Source organism: Protopterus annectens, chromosome 2.part0, assembly GCF_019279795.1.
Source record: "Protopterus annectens isolate FY-2018-M chromosome 2.part0, PAN1.0, whole genome shotgun sequence".
In the NCBI taxonomy this organism is placed as follows: Eukaryota; Metazoa; Chordata; order Ceratodontiformes; family Protopteridae; genus Protopterus; species Protopterus annectens.
This window is the reverse complement of record NC_056728.1, coordinates 1,278,430,624-1,278,450,498: the sequence shown is the minus strand read 5'-3', so window position 1 is coordinate 1,278,450,498 and position 19,875 is coordinate 1,278,430,624. Positions and strand designations below refer to the sequence as shown.

General features: G+C 36.0%; 1 protein-coding gene across 3 annotated transcripts in view; it reads left to right on the top strand.

Annotated features, from left to right (window-relative positions):
• FAM13A (family with sequence similarity 13 member A) overlaps positions 1-19,875 on the top strand; it is a 2,572,531-nt gene that overhangs the window by 400,486 nt on the left and 2,152,170 nt on the right. For all 3 annotated transcript variants that reach the window (XM_044061451.1, XM_044061452.1, XM_044061450.1), the window contains one exon: positions 13,281-13,490. In XM_044061451.1, coding sequence (XP_043917386.1) covers positions 13,281-13,490 — 210 coding nt within the window. The remainder of the gene's footprint in view (positions 1-13,280; positions 13,491-19,875) is intronic.

The window sequence follows — 19,875 nt, the reverse complement described above, 5'->3', positions numbered from 1 at the left end:
AAAGCCCGGTTATTATCTGAATTACAGTTCTTCTTAGATATAAATTACACCACAGAAATAAATAAAATAATGATATGGGACTCATTAAAAACTTACATATATGGTAAAAACCTAACTTGGTATAACAAAATCAGAGAATGGGATTCTGAATTATTAGATCTACAATCCAAATATTTGTCAGTAAAAGCTGAAAAAAATCAAAATAATTTGGAGATGAAAAAGAAAGCAAAAGTATTAAACAATAAATACTACAAAATTCTAAAACATTAAACAAGGTTAGCTTTAGAAAAACTAAAAATTAATACCTTGGCCACTTCTCCCAAATATCTACATAATGTATCCACAAGAATCAAAATACAATCAAAAGCTAATAACATTAAAAGTATCTCCATGAAAAGAAAGGGGAAAATGTCTCGGATATAGGTGACATTATTGATGCCTTTAGAAATCAGTATATGGAACATTTCCTAAAAGAAAATATACATATCGATCAATTAAATCTGGATGAAAAATGTTGTAATATAAAAAAAAATACCAGAAAAATTAAAATTAGATCTGCAAGCACTCCTATCCTACAAAGACATTATAGTTACAATAAAAGAGGGTAAAATAATAAAGTTCCAGGTATAGATGGCATAATTATGGAAATATATAAACTTTTTCTTTCAAAGATACTATCCCTCTTCCATAAAACTCTATTAGAAATTCAGTCACAAGCTTTAATTCCACCCTCTTGGAGATATTCCTTAATCACACCAATCTTAAAGGAAAACAAATCCCCAAACCTCTGTACCTCATATAGACCTATATCATTATTAAATAATGACTATAAGATATTTATGACAATATTAACTAACAAAATGAAAATACCACTATCCAAAACAATAACTAATGATCAAACTGGATTTATATATCATAGACACACACATGACGATATTAAAATGATAATTTATCTTATAGATTATGTTAATAAAGAAAATAAAGAAACACTCATAATTGGCTTCGATATAGAGAAAGCCTTTGATTCCCTAAATTGGGACTATTTATTCAAAATTCTGGTGTTATTTGAATTTCCTCCTTCCTTTGTTCATCTACTAAAGAATATATATATATATATATATATATATATATATATATATATATATATATAATGTTAAGCTAGGTCCTTTCACCTCTGAATCAATACATATAACAAAGGATACTAAACAAGGATGTCTCATGTCACCGATTCTATTTGCTTTGGCTATTGAAATATTGGCAGATTCAATATGTAACAATACAAAAATCAAAGGAGTAGATGTTTATGAACAATACAATTCTAAAGTAATGCTCTTTGCTGATGGCATATTATTAACAGTATCCAATACAAAGTAGACATTAGAAGAATTAGATATTTTAATTGACACATTTTACAGGACTTCAGGACTCCATTTCAGTAAATCAAAATCAAAATTGTAATTTTTAAATAAAAAAAAAAAGAATTGCAGACGAAGGAGAATCACATTATAGGGAAACAAGAATCTACCTTAAAATATTTAGGAATTGAGTTATGCAAGGATTATAATAAATTAGTCTCAAACTACAATAATATCATCAATACAACTAAAATCTCTGTGGAAAAGTAGAACAAAATAATATCAACATTTGAAGATAGACTACAGTTAATAAAAATGGTTTTACTGCCCAATATTCTATATATAGCTTTGGGCAATACACCTGTTACCAGAAAGGAATATACTCAAAGAAATAAACTCATGCCTAATAAAATTTTTATGGTTTCCCAAAAGAAACAGAATAGCTTTAATACATCATATCAGAGCATTGAAACATGGAGGATTAAACTTTCCTGATATAGAAACATATATAAATGCATCAATATCTAAAACAATTTCAGATTGGATACGTCCAAATTATTCTGCAAATTGGAAAGAATTACTAACTGTAATATCAATAAATGAATTTGATTTACAAAACAAATTTCAAATAACAGATAAAAACAATTTGCCATGGCACATATTATGTATTAGTATACTAAAACTTGTATATTGACTCGTTTAGGAAAATTATTAATGCAAATATAGATTTAAAAATCTGGTTTGATCTTTTAGCACCATTCATAGTTACAAAGAACTATCCACATAAAATATACAGAGAAATAATTAATTCCTGGGAACAGAAATGATTTGTTTGTTGGTTTCAGTGTATCAAAGAACTAAAAGTTCTGGATATACAAATAATAGAAACAACATACAAAATTCCACAACAAGATTGGCTAACTCTGCAAAGCATTCTGACGTATTTGCAAGATTTATGTGGAATAATTAGTAAGTTGTCATTTAAAGAATACCTAAACTTACGAAATACCTATATGAAATCATATATAATGATTATGACATGTAAAATAGTATTTTGAAATTTTACAAGATATTGATAAATTATAAAACACCCAAATCCTCATATTGGAATTATATAACAAAAGGACACTCATTACAGCTAACTGAAGAAATTAAATCAAATATTTTATTATCCATAAAACATACATCCTTTACACAATACTGGAAAGTTTTTAATTGGAAATGCTTGCACAGAGCATTCTTAACTCCAGATCAAATTACTAAAATTAATTCTTCCACAAAGGGAATATGTTGGAGGTGTGGGCAAATACGCAATGCAGATTGGAATCACATTTTTGACTGTGTTGAAATTAAGCCATTTTGGAATATTATTAAAAACTTTTTACAAGCTTTATTTAATGAATCATTTAACTTATCTAAAGCTCTAGTATTATTAAATGTGTACAAAGGTCCTCATTTGAATGAGTCAAATATGTATCTAGTATGGACAATACTTGCAATCTCAAGGAAGTGTATAACAAGAAGATGAAATACAAACACAATACCAACTTTGGAAGCCTTCTACAGCCTACTGAAGACCACAGCATTGTTGGAAATTAAAATTAAAGAATTAAGGATTCATCCTAAGCCATTTATTAACAATCCATGGAAAAAAATTCTTATCATTGATTGACACTTTACAATAACTGAACAGATACACTCTGATAACTGGATTGTTATATCTATAAAGTAAGTGTATATACTGAGCTCTGTTATAATGTCAGTCTGATGTAAATAGTGTACATAGTTATTTAAGATGTTATATACAAATACTACGGAATTTATTCAACTGTATTTGAAAACTAAAAAAAGTTTGAGAAAAAAAAAAGATTAGGAGAATATACAGGGACATAATAATGCTACAGGAAACCAAACTACTGGTTGGGGAGGCTGGATTATGAGCCTTGAATACCCTATGGGAGAAAGAGACAAAGTGAGGAAGGGTGAAGAGAGATGGCCACATAAAGGGATTATAGCTAGTGACAGACAGAGCAAGGAAAAACAAGATGGGAAGATGGAGCTTCTGACCGGGAAGAATAAACAAGAAAAGGTGAGCAAAAGGAAGCCTCCACATTGCAAACAAAGATGCAAAGGACTTGTACAACAACTTCTGTACAGAGTGGGATAAATTGACGAGGGATGGAGAGGAATCATTGGGGTGGAGGGATGTCAACACTGTAATAGACTTGAGGAAAGATAGTTTAGTAAAAGAAAGCAGTACCTGCACGAGAGGAGACCTGAAAAGTGACAAGAATAAACGGGAATCAATAGACACTTGGAGGGAAACACTCAAGAGAATAAAGAATATACATTTATTAGGAACTGTTTGGCCTGAACCAACAATATAGATAGGATATTAGGGAAGAGAGAATATTTGAGAGGGTGGAAGGCCACAGACATAGGAGAAATTCCTATCATATTATGCTGTAGTGGTAATGCAAATAAAGACCCAGAGGGAAGAAGGAGAAGGGCTAGGATGGAGGCAGGCAATATATAATTGAAGGGACTCGAAGAGGTCACCAGTTCTAGAAAGTGTTAGAGGAGTCATTTTAAGAAAACACAACAAACAGAAAGGAACTAAGAAGGTATTGTGGGATAGGATAATTCTCACAGTAAGGTGAAGGTTATGAGAATGATTGAATATGGTAATGGAAAATAACAAACAGGAGATAAAAAAACTGGAAAAGCTGAGCAAGGGAAAAGACAGGGAGACACAAAACAAAGGAAGTGGCAATAAGTGCTGAACTGAAAGGTAAAGTATTAATGGCAATGAAGTCAGAGCATTGATATTGAAAACATTTATGATGGATAGTAGGGAAGAACAGGGTAAATATCTGGCAAGGAAATACAAAAATGGAAAGGGGAAAGAGAGCAGTACAGAAAGTAAGTGAGAAGGAGAAGTAACACAGCAGGGCAGCAAAGTCTGGGAAGCATTTAGGGACAACTATAAACAGAGCTACTAGGAACAAAAAAAAAAAAAAGAAAAGAAAAAAGGAATTCATGATCAAGGAGGGAGTGATTGGTTTGTACAGTACAGGTCACCACTTGTCCCTCTTTATGCAGGGCAGTCCCCATTTTGGCAGTTCTGTTCTGAAAAAAAAAAAAAGAAAAATGTCAAATGTCCTAAGATTTTAATTGTTGCATAAAACTGATTTGTGTCTGAATCAGGTTAAAATGCTATAAAACAATAGAAGCAACACGGACTCTAAAGCAGCAAACTTTTTTATTTTGACCAAAAAGCAAGTCTAGCCAGCCATTTGCACTGGTTGTAGGTTTGTTTTTTCCTGTAAGATCTCATATTTCTATTAAAAAAATCTGAATTTCAGGATATGAGATGGTGGCAGCGCTATGAGTGTATAAAAGTAGAGGCAGAAACTGAACAAGAACATTACAAAGAAAGAACTCAAGGATGCAGTGAGGGATAGGAAGGCAGGGAGCCTAATAAATATCTGGTTCAGCTGTACAGATGAAAAGGAGAAGCAATTTTGATGGCCCTGAAGGAGGGGTTTGAAGGAATAAGCAGGACAGGGATGATAAATGACACAGTAAAAAGGGAAAGGGTTGTAATGGGCCCAAAAGAAGGAGGAGGAGATGATAAAAATGGGAGAATGTCGTTGATAAACAAAGACATCAAAGTAGTAGCAGGATGACTGCAGGTGGTCTTACCCCAGATAATAACCATAGTGAAAGGCACAAGGTCAGAGAATACCTGTTCAGCACTGAGTGTTTGGAAAGAGAGTAACAAAAGGGGTGAATGCAAGCAGGAATGGTGCTCTTTTACCCGCAGGAGGCCCTCACCACATTGAGATGAACATTTCTTGGGGGGGGTTAGAAAAGAGAAAAATAGGGGACAGATTCATAACTTGGATAAAGGCTATGTACGCAAACCCAAAAGTAGAGGTTCTGAAGAGAGAGTATGAAAACACACCAATGCAACAGAGACAAAAGGCAAACATCTGAAACATAAACCACATTAGCTGCCAGAAAGAGAAGCCACAAGGTTCTTAAAGAAATGTTTATTATCCATATAAAAATAGACTGATAAGCACTTTTGTTCATGTAACAATAATGAACTTCAGATAAAATTGAACACAAAACAGGATTTAAATAAGGCCCAAAGCAATCATCTGATAAAAGGATGATGCCATTAAACCCTCCCATTTACATTTCTTAAAATGTCAAAATGCTTGCTATTTAAAGTGCCATTCAAACTGTATAAACACAGTGATCTAGAAATGTGAAAATATTCATTAACTAAAACCTTAAAATGTACTAAATAAAAAATGAATGAACTTATTAAAAATAATACAAGAAGAATTATTAAAAATCAAAATACAAATTTTCATTAGGATGTTAACATATACACGAACTATATGGAAATAATGATACTTTATCTAGTAAAGTTTTTGCTTTAAAATACAACTGCTTGAGCAATAGTCATTCAAGCCAGGCCAGTTCCAAACATTCAAAAGTAATTTTTGGCAAATATTTTTGAATGCTTGCAGCTGGCCTGGCTTGAATGGCTATTGCTCAATCAGTTGTATTTTAAAGCATAAAGCTTTAACTAGATAAAGTATCATTATTATTTCCATATAGGTTTGTGTATATGTTAACATCCTAATGAAAATTTGTATTTTAATTTTTAATCATTTTTCTTTTTCTTTTAGTTGTATTATTTTTAATAAGTTATTTTTTTTTATTTAGTAAATTTTAAGGTTTTAGTTATATTACATTATTGTTACATGAACAAAAACGCTTATCAGTCTATTTATTTGTGGATAATAAAAGTTTCTTTAAGAACCTTGCGGCTTCTCCTTCTGGCAGCTAATGTAGTTTATGTTTCATAAGAGAGAGAGAGAGAGAGAGAGAGAGTGTGTGTGTGTGTGTGTGTGTGTGTGTGTGTGTGTGTGTGTGTGTGTGTGTGTGTGTATGTATGGGGGGGTGAAGCATGCTATTCAAGGTAAGGAGAAAAAATAGGCAATGTTGCCCACTTTTCCTGGGCTTGCTTATACTACTCACAGAAAAGGTAGCAACACAAATTAGAAAGAAAATGGCATAGCTGAAAGAGATGGCTGAAATACAGTCTGGGTACTTACTGTATGCAGATGACTGCATGCACATGTCAGTGAACATCAAGACTGTTAAGAAGAAATAATGCCAGATTTTACAAAATTTGAGCTTCACATCTCAGATATAACCAATGTAACCAGGAAAGGAGAGTTGTGGTCAGAGTTTAAGAAAAGAGGGATAGGAGGTGTGGGAGAATGCAGGAGAAATAGTATAAAAATCTGGGGGTGAGATGTATATGTGTATATATATATATATATATATATATATATATATGTGTGTGTGTGTGTGTGTGTGTGTGTGTACATATATATATATATATATATATATATATATAATACAGAACAAAAATTCTGGAGGAAGAAAAAGAGAGAGAGAAAATCTGGGGTGGGGGTCCGAAGAAGAATGTGCTGTAAAACAACTAGATTAATTAGATGAGTAATGTGTTAAGAACGATGATACTTGTAGTCGTAACTGATGTGCCAGGGAACTTGCCAGTTAGACCCACGACCCACTGAAGACGGGACTAATAAAATTACAAGGTGACCTGGAAGGTTGACTAGGGAAAGGGGAAGAGAAAAGAGAAGCAAAGAGTAAGGTAACATAAAGGGGGTGGGAGCTGAGGACTCCAACAAATATGTAATAGCATGCAATCTACTCGGATGGATAGAGACAGCAGTGAAAATAAGAAATGGAAAATGAGAGATATCATCCAGATTGTTGGGGAAATATAGAAGAATGAATCAGCAAGACCTAAGGAAATGTGGCAACATTTTATAGTGGCAATGGCGAGACAGAGAATGAGAAAGATTCAGGAGACAGCAAGATAGGGCACAGTAATAGGAAAGAAGCAAAGAAAAAAAATGGAAGAAGAAAGAGAGAAAAGTTGAAGAAGAGCCAGTGAAAGAGGGAGCAGAGGAACAGACAGAGCCAGATCATGGTCAATGGGTCCCTTGGCAAGTAATGGCTACCACCAGCGCTACCACCCAACCCCACCCCTGCCTTCAGCCATTCCAGTATCTCATTAATTGATGGTCTAACAAATGACCATAAACACTGTTTAAACCTGTAGTGTACATATACTATTTTCTTCTTTACATTTGCAGTAAGTACAAACATATGAATTTAATTTAAAACTTTTATTTCAGATTCTATAACACAATCACTTGTGATTATTTGTTAAACTTCTCTACCCATGAAAACTTCACATTTATTGAAAATGCATCTGGCCAGTGGAGGAAGCGTATATAGGGCTCAAGGCTGTTTTTCAAACCTTGGGCCGCCAGCTCACATTTTTAAGGCTACGCATAAATGCATGGGTTCTAGAATGTTGTACATGTGTAGTTCTGAACATTTTTTCCAGTAAGTGGTAAAACAAAGTGTATGAAACAATAATGATGAAACTACCCATTTCAGAATATTTCAACCATAAAAGGTCACTGAAACTATCATTACAAGTTACCAATATCAGTCAATATGCACAATCTCTGCAAAAATAAGTCCTCTGAATATTTCCACATTAAAAAAAACTACTACTAATTCAGAGGTTGCTGCTGGCAAACAACTTAACATTTCAGGGCTTCTTCTTCAATGTGATGTCTGCTGCCTTTGAAGAATAAATTGCTTATGTTACATTAAAAAAAAATTAGTGTGCTGGTGATATTGCCACATTTCCAGAATTAGATGATCTATGCAATGCAGAATGGCTGGCAAACAATGAAAACAAGTTCATAGTTACTAAGCTGGAGATCATTAAGGAGTCTAGCCCAAATTTGCAATTGCTCCAAAGCACTGTCTGGTTAGGTCACTTGTTCAGTGTCACACAGTAGGTAAATGAAGATTCAAACTCTGCATCCTTGCCACAGGAAGCAGCTCATTAACAAGTTGCAGCTTTAGTCCACTGCGCTAACTGCCACAGTAACAGTTTTTAACTAAATGGTGAAATCCTTTGCAATCAAATCTTTCAGAGAAGACTGTATCACAGTAATATGCAATGACTATATAATGGATGCTGAAGATTATACTGTTCTGATCACCCCTCCAAATAATGCAGACTATTTGACTTGACAACCCGCTTTCCAGTTGTTGGTGGCTGTAAAGGTACTACAAAAATATATTACTAAAATGCAAAATGTCTAGACTGTATCAGACAATCCAGGCCTGTTAATAAATTAATTCACTCTTTATAGCAAGGAATAAAGCAAAACAGTTAAAAGATGATATAAGTGCTACAGCAGCTTTTGTTCTAACAACCCACAAACGTACAGAAATCAGAAACACTACTGCATGCAGCATATTGTTTTTCGAGGGGTGGGGTTACATGCTTGCATTAGACCTATATCTCATTTTGGACCACCCCATGCCTTCTCTATCATCATGAAAAGGTAACCCATCAGATATCACTCAGTTCAGGTCTGACATACTGGAATGGCTAATAATGCTGTATTGTTGCAGCCTACACCTCCAGAGTCAACAGAGCTGGATCATGGACAAATGAGGCCCTTTGCCTGGTAATGAATTGGACCCTGCCACCCATGCCAATATCCTATTACTTGACTGTCTGTCCCTGGTTTCCATAAATACTGTTCAAACCTGTCAGTGCACATATTATTTTCTTCTTTACTTTTACTATTATCGGTAAAGTTTAGTTTATTTCAAATTTTAAAGAAAAAAAGCATGTGAGCTATTTTCTAAACAAAACAAACACTTGTACATTGAAAATAGACTCAGCATGAGAAACCGTAACTTTTTCCTTGAAGCTCACATTTAGTGAAAACGCATCTGGCAACCCATTAAACTACAAGCGACATGCTGAGATTCATGCTGAAGTAGCATATAGTGACGTACTATGAAGAGTTCAGGAATTCAAAAGACAAATGTGTATCACATTTGCTAACAGCCTGGACACTCCACTGGACACAAGTGTCCCTTTTCAGGCACAGCCCAGGAGGACTGTCTGGAGAAGTGACTTGGCAGTCACATAGAAGACAAATGAAGGCTGAGAATCAAACCATGTACTATAAGGAAGGAGTTCTTTAACAGCTCATGCACCTTATTCCTCTGCTCTAAATGCTAGACAAGCTGTTGCAGCCCAGGCGCACTGCATTTCATACCTGTGTGTCTGCAAAAAACAAGCTAAGTGAAAAATGTATTCATAATTAATAATATTACCATTAAACTCACAGACTTCATGGTGTCCAGTTTATTCTCAGCAAAATGATAAACACACTGTGCATGTTAAACAGCACAAGGAAACCAAGGATCACTAGAATAGTGTCCTTTACAGCGCAAGTACTCTTGTCCATAAGTAGTTACTAGGCTTGCAGTCAAAGGGACCATTGAGGAGCTTAGCCCAAATTTTCAGTTTCCCCAAAGTACTGTCTGATTAAGTAACTTGCTTGAGAACAGTGCATAACTATGAGGCAAAATCAAAGTTGCTCTGCAGACTTTCTATGCTACTAGAGTAAACTTCACCAGTGCATCAAGGAATTTCCCATTCTGTTTTCAGTAAGTGCTGTATCTTTTATATCCACCTGAGCTGCCACCAATTCAAGCAGATGGACATAGTTTAATGTCTCATCCAAAGGACATCACACTCAGGAGTGCAGCATCCCCCTTCTGCTGCACTGCAGTGTCAGTAATCTACTGATCTTGGTGTGGGAATAGAACCCACAGCCTTCTACACCAAAGATGAGTGTTCTACCTGTTGCACTGCTGACAATGAACCATAAAATTATATGCCAGACATTGACAGTCTACATCTTCAGTAATTTACCAATCAAAAGATTGAAGGAGGCCTGGCAATTGGTGTGGAGGACTAAGGCTTCTGCTTCCCAGTAGTTGAGCAAAGTCACTTAACTAGACATTGACCCTAAATGGGGCATTTTACACACATGCATACACACACACCCCTAACTGAGTTCAATGCACTCACTTTGCTGGCTGGCTGCTGACTGCAACCTTTCTGTGCATATGCTGAGACTGATCTCACTCTCACTTTTCCAGACATGCAGTGGCCTGAAGTTGCTACATGTTGTATTGAACCTGCACTCTGTAATTGAATTCACTATGCACATTCTTTTCTGGACATACAGTCCAGATGTTGGACTTGTGTTGATTCTGTAGTGCTGACTTGACTGTACATGATTATTTTTTCTTAACATGGTGGAGTAACATTTGTTAAGCCAGGCGGCACCCTGCTTCCCAGCCAGCCATGGGCCTTGGGCAGCTGCCTGGGTCACCTTGTGCTGGACCTGGTTCAGGGGATGGATAGTCTGAATTCATCCATAACTTCCTTTACTAACACTGAGAGAAAAGTATTTGAAAATGACAAAAAGCAGAAACGGATAAAAGAAGAAAAGAGAAAAGGGAAATCAAGGCCACCGTGTTTGAAATAGAAAAAACACAGGGGAGAGGAGTAAGTAGAATGATCTCAGAGCTATATGGAAAAGGGGAAGCAGCCATGAAGAAGAAGACAAGATGGGGATGTGGGGGGGTGGGGTTGGAATGATGGAGCAGACTTGCAAATAAAAGATAAATCTAAAAAAATGTAGCTCCAAAAAAGCATCCTGTTGCAGCTTGTAAATTGAAAATTCAAACGGTAGAACAAACTGTCACAGATTCCATAAAGTTCCTTAGTTCCTTTCCTTGATTTACTTTGTAAGCTGTTTTGTGGTGTGTGTGTGTGTGTGTGTGTGTGTGTGTGTGTGTGTGTGTGTGTGTGTGTGTGTGTGTGTGTGTGTGTGTGTGTGTGTGTGTGTGTGTGTGTGTGTGTGTGTGTGTGTGTGTGTGTGTGTGTGTGTGTGTGTGTATATATATATATATATATATATATATATATATATAGAGAGAGAGAGAGAGAGAGAGAGATTTATTTATTTTGCTTTATGTTGAAAAGGTGTTACTAAATCTTAGAAATATGGAATGTTTACATTAGGTGCCTGTTGAAATTCCATTGACCATAACTGTGCTCCTAAAGGTGCCATAACTGAAAGTGCAAGTGAGAGGAGAATAAATACTAGATCTGAGTTTGCTGTATCTCAGTATATTGCCCTGTACTATGTGGTAAGAGTTTACTAAGTGAGTATACATAAGTAACAGAAATGTGGGAGGGGACATAGGGGAGCAAAGCTGCCTGTGCAAAAAAAAAAGACATGCTTTAAAAGGGTATCAGCAAATTTAATTAACTTTTTTTTTTTAATCACAGTCAACTTTTTGAGACATTGGGACTCCTAGGTTCTAACCTTGCTGTTCTAATTAGAAGATATTTGTATTGCTTATGTTCCCAAGATTATGGAACCATTTATTTTCATCCTTTCTGGAGACAGTCAGATGTCTAATCTAAAATGGCCCTTGAAAAATTAATTGGAATTGTAACATTTATTTCCGCTTTATACTGTAACAGACAACATGTCCACCACACGGCCAAGTGCCTTCCTTTTGACCTGCTGCCTCCTTATCTAGCACTCTCCACTAGAGAGCCATATGTTGTTGGACAGCCCTCGGTGTCCCCCCCCATGGCAGGGACTTCCCTATGAGTAACGTGGCCTTATCAGTCATATGTCTGGTTACTGTCTGGTGTGAGGGGGGCAGAGGTGATTCTTTTTGAGGTTATTAGAGGGAATTTGCATCCAGATCAAAAGAGGTCATTGTGCCCCTCTACTCATCACTCATCAGACCCATCATAGAGTACAACACCCCATTTGAGATGTACCTTACAAGACACCTGCAACAGCTGGAAAGACCACAGATGTACCTCACCAAGAGGATCACTGGCCTCAAACAGATGCCCTATGTAGCTCGACTGAAGAAACTCTAGCTGTACTCTGTTGCATACCGCCTACTCAGAGGTGATCTCTGCCTGACATACAAGGCCATGTCCAACCCAGAATTGATGGCCATGCTCCACCTAAAGAAAACCTTATCCCCTCGAGCCACACGCTCTAGGGATCTAAACCTCACCAAAACAAAATATAGGATGCGCTGGAGGGATAGATTCCTGTCCCAGAGACTTCCCATGCTTTGGAACAAGATTCCAATCTACATTAGGCAGAGCTCTTCGCTAAGATTCTTCAAAAGAAACCTTGACGAGTGGATGGGAAACAGAAAGTTTACCCCGGGGATCACTTCAGTGGCTCTGCTGGACAGAGGCACAGGGAACTAATCTAAGGGGACTGCGAAAGCCAGCACATTCTGGCTAGGCTTATAAATGCCTTCAGGCAGATAGCCTAGTACCTACCTATGAACCTAGGATATACCACTGGAAGACTGTCAGTGGACAGGGCATGGCTTGCTCAGTGCTGCAAGATCCTGCCCCCATATTTTCCAGATATATTTCTCTCCTCGCCAGAGAGCAGTTATGTAACAACATCATAGTCCTCATTGCTAGTATCGCTCACCTCCCCTGAAGACCAATATCAAAGCAGTTGTTTCCTTATTCTGTCCACTGCCACCATAGAAGAAGAGTCACCCAAATGCTTAATAATTATCTCATGTTGTCCTTTCAGCTACCAAGGCTCATTAATGAACCCCTGTCACTTGCATCACAGGCAGGAGCATGAACACAACCACTGCCAGCATAGCAGATGAACACTCTAACCTACCTTAAGTAATCAATGATTCTTACTCATTGTTTTGTAACAGGTCAGGGTGTCTGAAAATCTGAAACATATAAAGTTATAATGAACATGTGTTTTTGCAGGTATAAAACATTTTTGTGTCAGCATGTGCCTTTGTCTGTGTGTACTTAATCTCAGTACAATTAGTGAGGTATTAATGTGTTTTTTTATATCTTGAGCTTGTTTCTTTCTTCTATTTCAGGACTAATGCAGGAGGGTCTTTTTAGAGTGAATGGTAATGTGAAGGTGGTAGAGCGACTGCGCTTGAAATTTGAGCAGGGAGAGCATGTGGCACTTGTTGGAAATGCTGACGTGACTTCTGTTGCAAGCCTCCTCAAACTGTTTCTCCGAGAACTGCCAGACGGGGTGATCACATCATCATTACACCAGCAACTTATGAATCATTATCAGGGTGAGTAACACAAATAGTTTTTGGACTAGTATTCTCTTTAATAGCTACAGGAGAACAGCAACCTTCTTAGTGGGTTTGTATCAACTGGGCTTTTAGATTAGTAGTTTTCGTAACTCATTCCCTCCAATGGAGCTCAGGAAGTTTGCACTGTCACTTCTTGTGCCTTTTAATAAATAAATTCAATTTAAATTTAAATAAGCCTTGTAACAGAATCAAGTTATGTCTTCACATTTCAAACAAATGTTCATATCTCTGGAACCATTGGGATTATGAAAGAAGTATAAATGGAAAACTCTTCAGCACAAAGTATTTTTTCTTTAGGGTTTAGGTCTTAAACAGAATTTTATAAGTCACAGTAAACACAGTAACTATTACATTTGTAATATTTTGTAAACAACTTAAAATATCTCCGCAACCATTCACATTACATACATACTGTCAAGCAGCATTTTATTTAACTAGTTGAGAGCTTTCATATGAGGCTAAGTAGTTCTGTCTGTGTTACTTGGTTGTTGAAGTATTTAGAAAAATGTGAAGATTATATCTATATAAATTAAAATGATAAAAACAACAATTAATATCTATTTACCTGCACTAAACAGAGGTCAAATATTAATGCAGTTGAGTTTGCTATTGTGTAAGCTTTAAGATAAAATCTTTTAAAACCTTGTACGTAGCATGGTTTTGGAATTATTGATGCAAATATGAACAAGCAATACTTGATGCCTAGAGGCGTTACTAGGAGTTAACTGCAGATGCACCTGGAGGCGTCGATCAGATGTAATAAGTGTATCACCATTTAACCATAAGTGTGGGGTTGAGACAGCTGACCATTTCGTTTCAGAGCATCATTGACGACAAGATGGCTGAAAATATACTGCTTTTTTTCAGCAAAATTTCTTTCACTTTAAGGTTGCCACGAACAGAAAACATTCATACTCAGGTAAAACGGGTGTGGAGATGTAGTTTCCCATGTAGGTGATGCAGGAAGCAAACTATTTATGGAATTTCACTCTATCATTCAAAAAATAGCTTAGCTTTTTTTTTCCTTACGCTAGTTTTGAATTACTGAAGTCTTGCAGTTGAATGCTCCTCCAAGATAAATAAATAAATGTAATTAATTAATTAATAAGCAAGCAAGCACTTGTTTTCCTGTTCAAAATAGATGTGTATTACTCTGTAGATGTAAACATTCTTTAGGGAATGTCGGCCAGTATTATTTAGCAGTCACTGTATCCCTTGGAAGAGTGAGATTGGTCTGTCACTGCACCAGTTAATATATGTGCTAATTCCCTGTGCTGGCTCATGGCAGCAGCCATCTATAGAGTAGGGATGAAATCAGTGTTTCACAGATCCATGATTTGAGCATGAGACCCAATGCATACGGGGTGTCATTAGGATATCTTCTGTTCTTCCCGCCACTCCAGAGACTTCACATCCTACTTCATTTACAGAGTATCCTTACTAAATAATTTATCAATTTTAGAAAAATGAAAAATATTTTCTTCCAAGTTTGACTGCTTATCATTCTGCCTTAACACAGTTCAAGAAAGATGTTTTAAGCTTTCTCTTTAACTATGTATGCGACATACCTTTTGTGTTATATCTGTTATATCTTGTAATTAAAAGTCTGGCACTTTGGTAATACAGGACTCTTAAATTTCTCCCTGCCTTTGATAGTACAGTGAAGTGCCATTCAAGAAGTGAGCAAAAACACTAGACAAAGGATTTTCGAAAGTGTTTTCTTCAGTGCATCAACAGTAACTTATTGTTTATATCTTCCTCTTAAAAATGACTCCCCTACAGAGGAAAGAGAAGTTAGGTTTAATTACTAAGGATTTTTTTCCCATCAACCATTACCCTTGTCAGTACCAACATTGGTGTCCTTAAGGTCATTTGGACCTAGGAGATTCTGATCTATTTATGTCTACTAGGTTTCCCCTTAGATCAGCTGGACCAGGAGATATCAGGAGCTTGATAGTCTTTCCTGGCCTCAATCAGACTTAATAATACATTTTCAGTAACCCAGTTGCTGTTTTCAGATGTCAGGTGGGTTCTAGGGCTTCCTCTGGTAAATTACTCTTAAATCCTTTGGTAGACCCGACAAAACTGCATTTTTCCCCCACTAAATTATATAGACTTTGGTAGTATCTATTGTGGTACTGCATTTTGGTAGGACTACTTTACAAAGTTACCTAAGGTGGTACCGCATTAGCTACTTGTGAAGCTTTCATGAGGTGTAATTCATTTAAGTATTAGCAGCAAAGAAAATATTTCTTTATTATATAACATTTATTTGCAGTGGATACAAAGAGCGTTCATCTAGCCTGAAAAAGATACCACATGTAAATTGCCTTTTAATTATATAGGATTTATATAAATAAAACAAGATAAATCTTTCATATATATATCACTAACAATTACATGCTAGATGTGAAGATTTTTCTTTTACAAGAGAATCTCATGCTGCACTATTAATGTTATTAGAAGCATGAGATATATTTATTATTATAACAGAAAAATCTCTTGGCTTGCAAACTTTTTTTCCCTTTTAGGAGGCAAGATTTTCTTTTTACAGTAGGTTTAAAGTTATTTTTCATGTTCTACTAGCAGCTGTATTTCAACTGAAATAAGTCTGTTGCTGTATTGATTAATTATGCAAGAGCTTTAAGTGTTAGAAATAGATACACTGTCATAATCAATAAAGGTTCATTACTAACAGATACTTTATTTTATGCCATTTCCGATGTGCAGTAGACATTTTAGATGTATAACAGTGTGCAAGAGACTATTGTTTAATAGAATTAAGACAAATTTTACAGGGAATACATCACATTCTACATAGGAACAATATACTGGACGTTCCCCAGTTTGTCACTTTCTACAGAAATCAAATGTAGAAGTTTTCAAAGTATCAACATGGAGTTTTTACATGTTGTTCTCCTTAAGTACCATAATGCTAGTTTAAGTTCTGGAGTTCCTTAACAAGTAACTGGCGTCTTAATTGGAACAACCCTTTTTTCATCATTCTCCCTAACTAGTACAACTTTTTAGTACAATAGTAGTGTGTAGTTCATCACACCATTTTTAAATGAAAAATATTCTATTCGAGAAAATGAACTTTCAAGTTCTTTAACAGCTTAATCATTTTATAAGTCTTTAAAACATCCTAAATAATACTTTAATATTAACTTAATAATTTTGTAAGTAAACATGTAGGAAGATGTATTCCTATATTTAGCACATGGAGTGCTTGCTTTGCTACCTAAAGTTATTAGACCATCTAATCTAAATTTCCTTCACATAGTATCATACTGTATTTTTTTTTTCTTATTCAGATCAGTTAAACGGTAAGAAAAAAAACAGCCTATTGTAACATAGCTAGATTTGCCACTGGTGCCCCTTTTCGAACCCACCACTGCCAAAATTTTAAATTGCTAGGATGGCTGGAATTGCAAAGCCTGACTCTTTTCCAGCAACTTACTACTATAGACAAGATCTTACATCATCCCACAGATACTCCCATACTCTCTATCCTTTTCTGCCCATATAAAAATCTAACAACCCTTCGATCAGCTAATAAGGTACTAGTAACTACCCTAAAGTCCAACAGCAAATCTGGAGATAGCTTGTTCTCAAACTCTATTGGTAACTCTTAGTACACTCTTCCAACTCAACTAACAGCCCTTTCTTCTACCCCACTTTTCAAGAAGCAATTAAGAATTTTGCTTAAAGCCCAATGGCTTTGCCCATGCACAAATCCTGACTGACACTTTCTCCCCTAATAGGACCATTCTTTACTATCTATCTTTAACATGTTATTTCAGGTGCTCTAATATTCTATTTTAATTCCTACTGTAGCAGCTCACCTCCTAAGGTTTGGTAAACTTTATAAACAATGCTACCCTCAAAAAAAAATGTTTTATTAATCCTTTTACTCAAAATTTTTAACTTATTTAGTCGGATATGTTGGTATGTTACTGTAACAGTACTATATAAATGTTCCTGTATTTTAAATGTTTTACCTGTCTGACATTATCTGTATTGTATATGGTCAAGATTTCTGTCTTGTAAATTGCCTTAATGTGGAGCTTTTCTGCACGGGCCTCCGCTGAAAATGGACTTACATCCAGTCGGACTATGCTGGTCAACAAATGCAAAATAAATAAATAAATTCACAAAGCAAGCATTCTCTTCTCTCTTGGTTTTATACAAATGCTATACAAGTTATTTTAATCTTTTGGAATCAAACTACTGCATACTCAAGTTGCACACATGGCATACATCTCCCTGATTTTATCTTTTGCAAATGTTTTTCAGGATTACAAGTGTTGATATAAGCATTTTATTTGATTTCCAAAATAAAATAGTTACTCTGAGAATTAATCATATTCTCACTACTAGTAAACCAGTGTTTTCTTTTCCTGTCATTGCACTGTTTTTCTTTATGAACTTAATAGAAAACAGGTAACACTGATATTACAGTCTAGATAGCTTATTTAGGAAAAAGGAAAAAACAAGAAAAGAGAAGAGTGCCTGATTCTTGTAATAAACGGTATCTGCTAAATTTAAATCTACTGGATTATCTCTGCTTGACAGCATCATTTACAGAATCCCTTGCTTTGAATAACCTTTTTGTCATTTTTACTAGTTTGCCAGTATTTAGGAACTGCAGTTCTAGCAACACTTGGTAGTCATCTGTGATACGACTGTACTCACTTTCATTTTTCTTGTATTTTGCAAATCAGCTACATTTTGTTAACATACAGAATGTGCAAATGGCTGTGCAGTTTGTCTTTTCACTAGAGTTTCTATTATTCAGATTATGGTTTTATCAAATGTGCTAAATGCACCCATCCATTTCACATAAGCATTTTCAAATAAAGTGTGTGTGTGTGTGTGTGTGTGTGTGTGTGTGTGTATATATATATATATATATATATATATATATATATATATATATATATATATTTCATCTGTCTGAGAAGACATCTATGTATATCTTACCTAAGCATCCTGGAAGTTCTATTTTATACTTTGGAAGTGATTTGGCTTTTGCTTAAAGAAAATGATTGCATGATACATGGAAGCCAGTACCATTTACTGACCATAAGACTACTGTCTTGTTTTGAAAGAGTTTTGTGTTTCCCCCTCTCAAAAAAGTAAGTTACTTCTTGCAATGCTAGCCAGATGTTATAATCTACTGTTGTAGTGTCATTCTGTGAAGAAGATCAGAGCAAATCTGTGAGAAGAGGTCTATATAACCGTAACAGCTCTTTAGTGCTAGGCTACTCTGAAGACAAGAAGAATTCAGAGATGGAGTAAAAGATAATGAAGCCCTTTTCATTCTGGGCTTCTGCTGATTCAGCACACTGCAAGGATTTCATTGCCTTCTTAGGACTGGGTCTACAATGTACCAGTCTTTGGTGAGACCAAAGGTATCCACATTACAGCTACCTGAGCTTGGCTACCAGTGAAAGATTGGAGTGCTTGCTTCTGATTGACCAGTTTCTACAGGAGTGTTGGCTCCATTTTGATTAGCCACTTTGTGCAGGGAAGAGCCTTACAAACTTTAAATACCAGGAGGCTTCCTCAGTTCAGTGCTGGGCTACTTCAGAGACAAGAAGACTGCAACACTCATTTTCCATGTAGGTTCCTGATGATTCAGCAAACTAAAAGAACTTCATTGGCTTTTGAAGACCATGTTTGCAGTGTTCCAGCCTTTGGAGAGAGAGCAGAGGCTTCCACTTGGCACTACCTGATCTTAGGTTTTAGTGAAGGATTGAAATGCAGTTTTTTATTGGTCAGTTTATGTGAGAGAGTTGTATGCATTTTGATTGTCTGGCTTCTGGGGGTGGAGCCTTACAGACTTTGAATACCAGGAGGAGGCTTGTTCAGTTCAATGCTTCTTGGTGCTGGGCTATTCCAGAGGCAAGAAAACTACAGAGAAGGAGGAGAAGACATGAAGCCCTTTCCACCAGGGTTCCTGCTGATTCAGTGCACTAAAAGGACTTAAGTCTGCAGTGTTCCAGCCTTTGGTTAAAGCAGAGGCTTCCTAGTGATAGCTGCCTGAGCTTGGGCTCCAGTGAAGTACTGGAGTGCTTGTTTTTAATTGTCCAGTTTCAACCGGGGTGTTGACTGCATTTTGATTATCCAGCTTCTGCAGGGGCTGTGCCTTACAGACATTAAATACCGGGAGGCTTGCTCAGTTTGGTGCTCCAGTTTGCAAACACAACAGCAGGAACCAGTTTGTATCGTATTTGCTATCTGTCTTTTGGCATGCATTTGTCTAAACATATCAATCAACTTATGAGATCTCTGAGATTCATAAGTATAAAGATCAGTAGCTTCAAAAGTCTTGGTTATCAGGACAGACTAGCAGCCC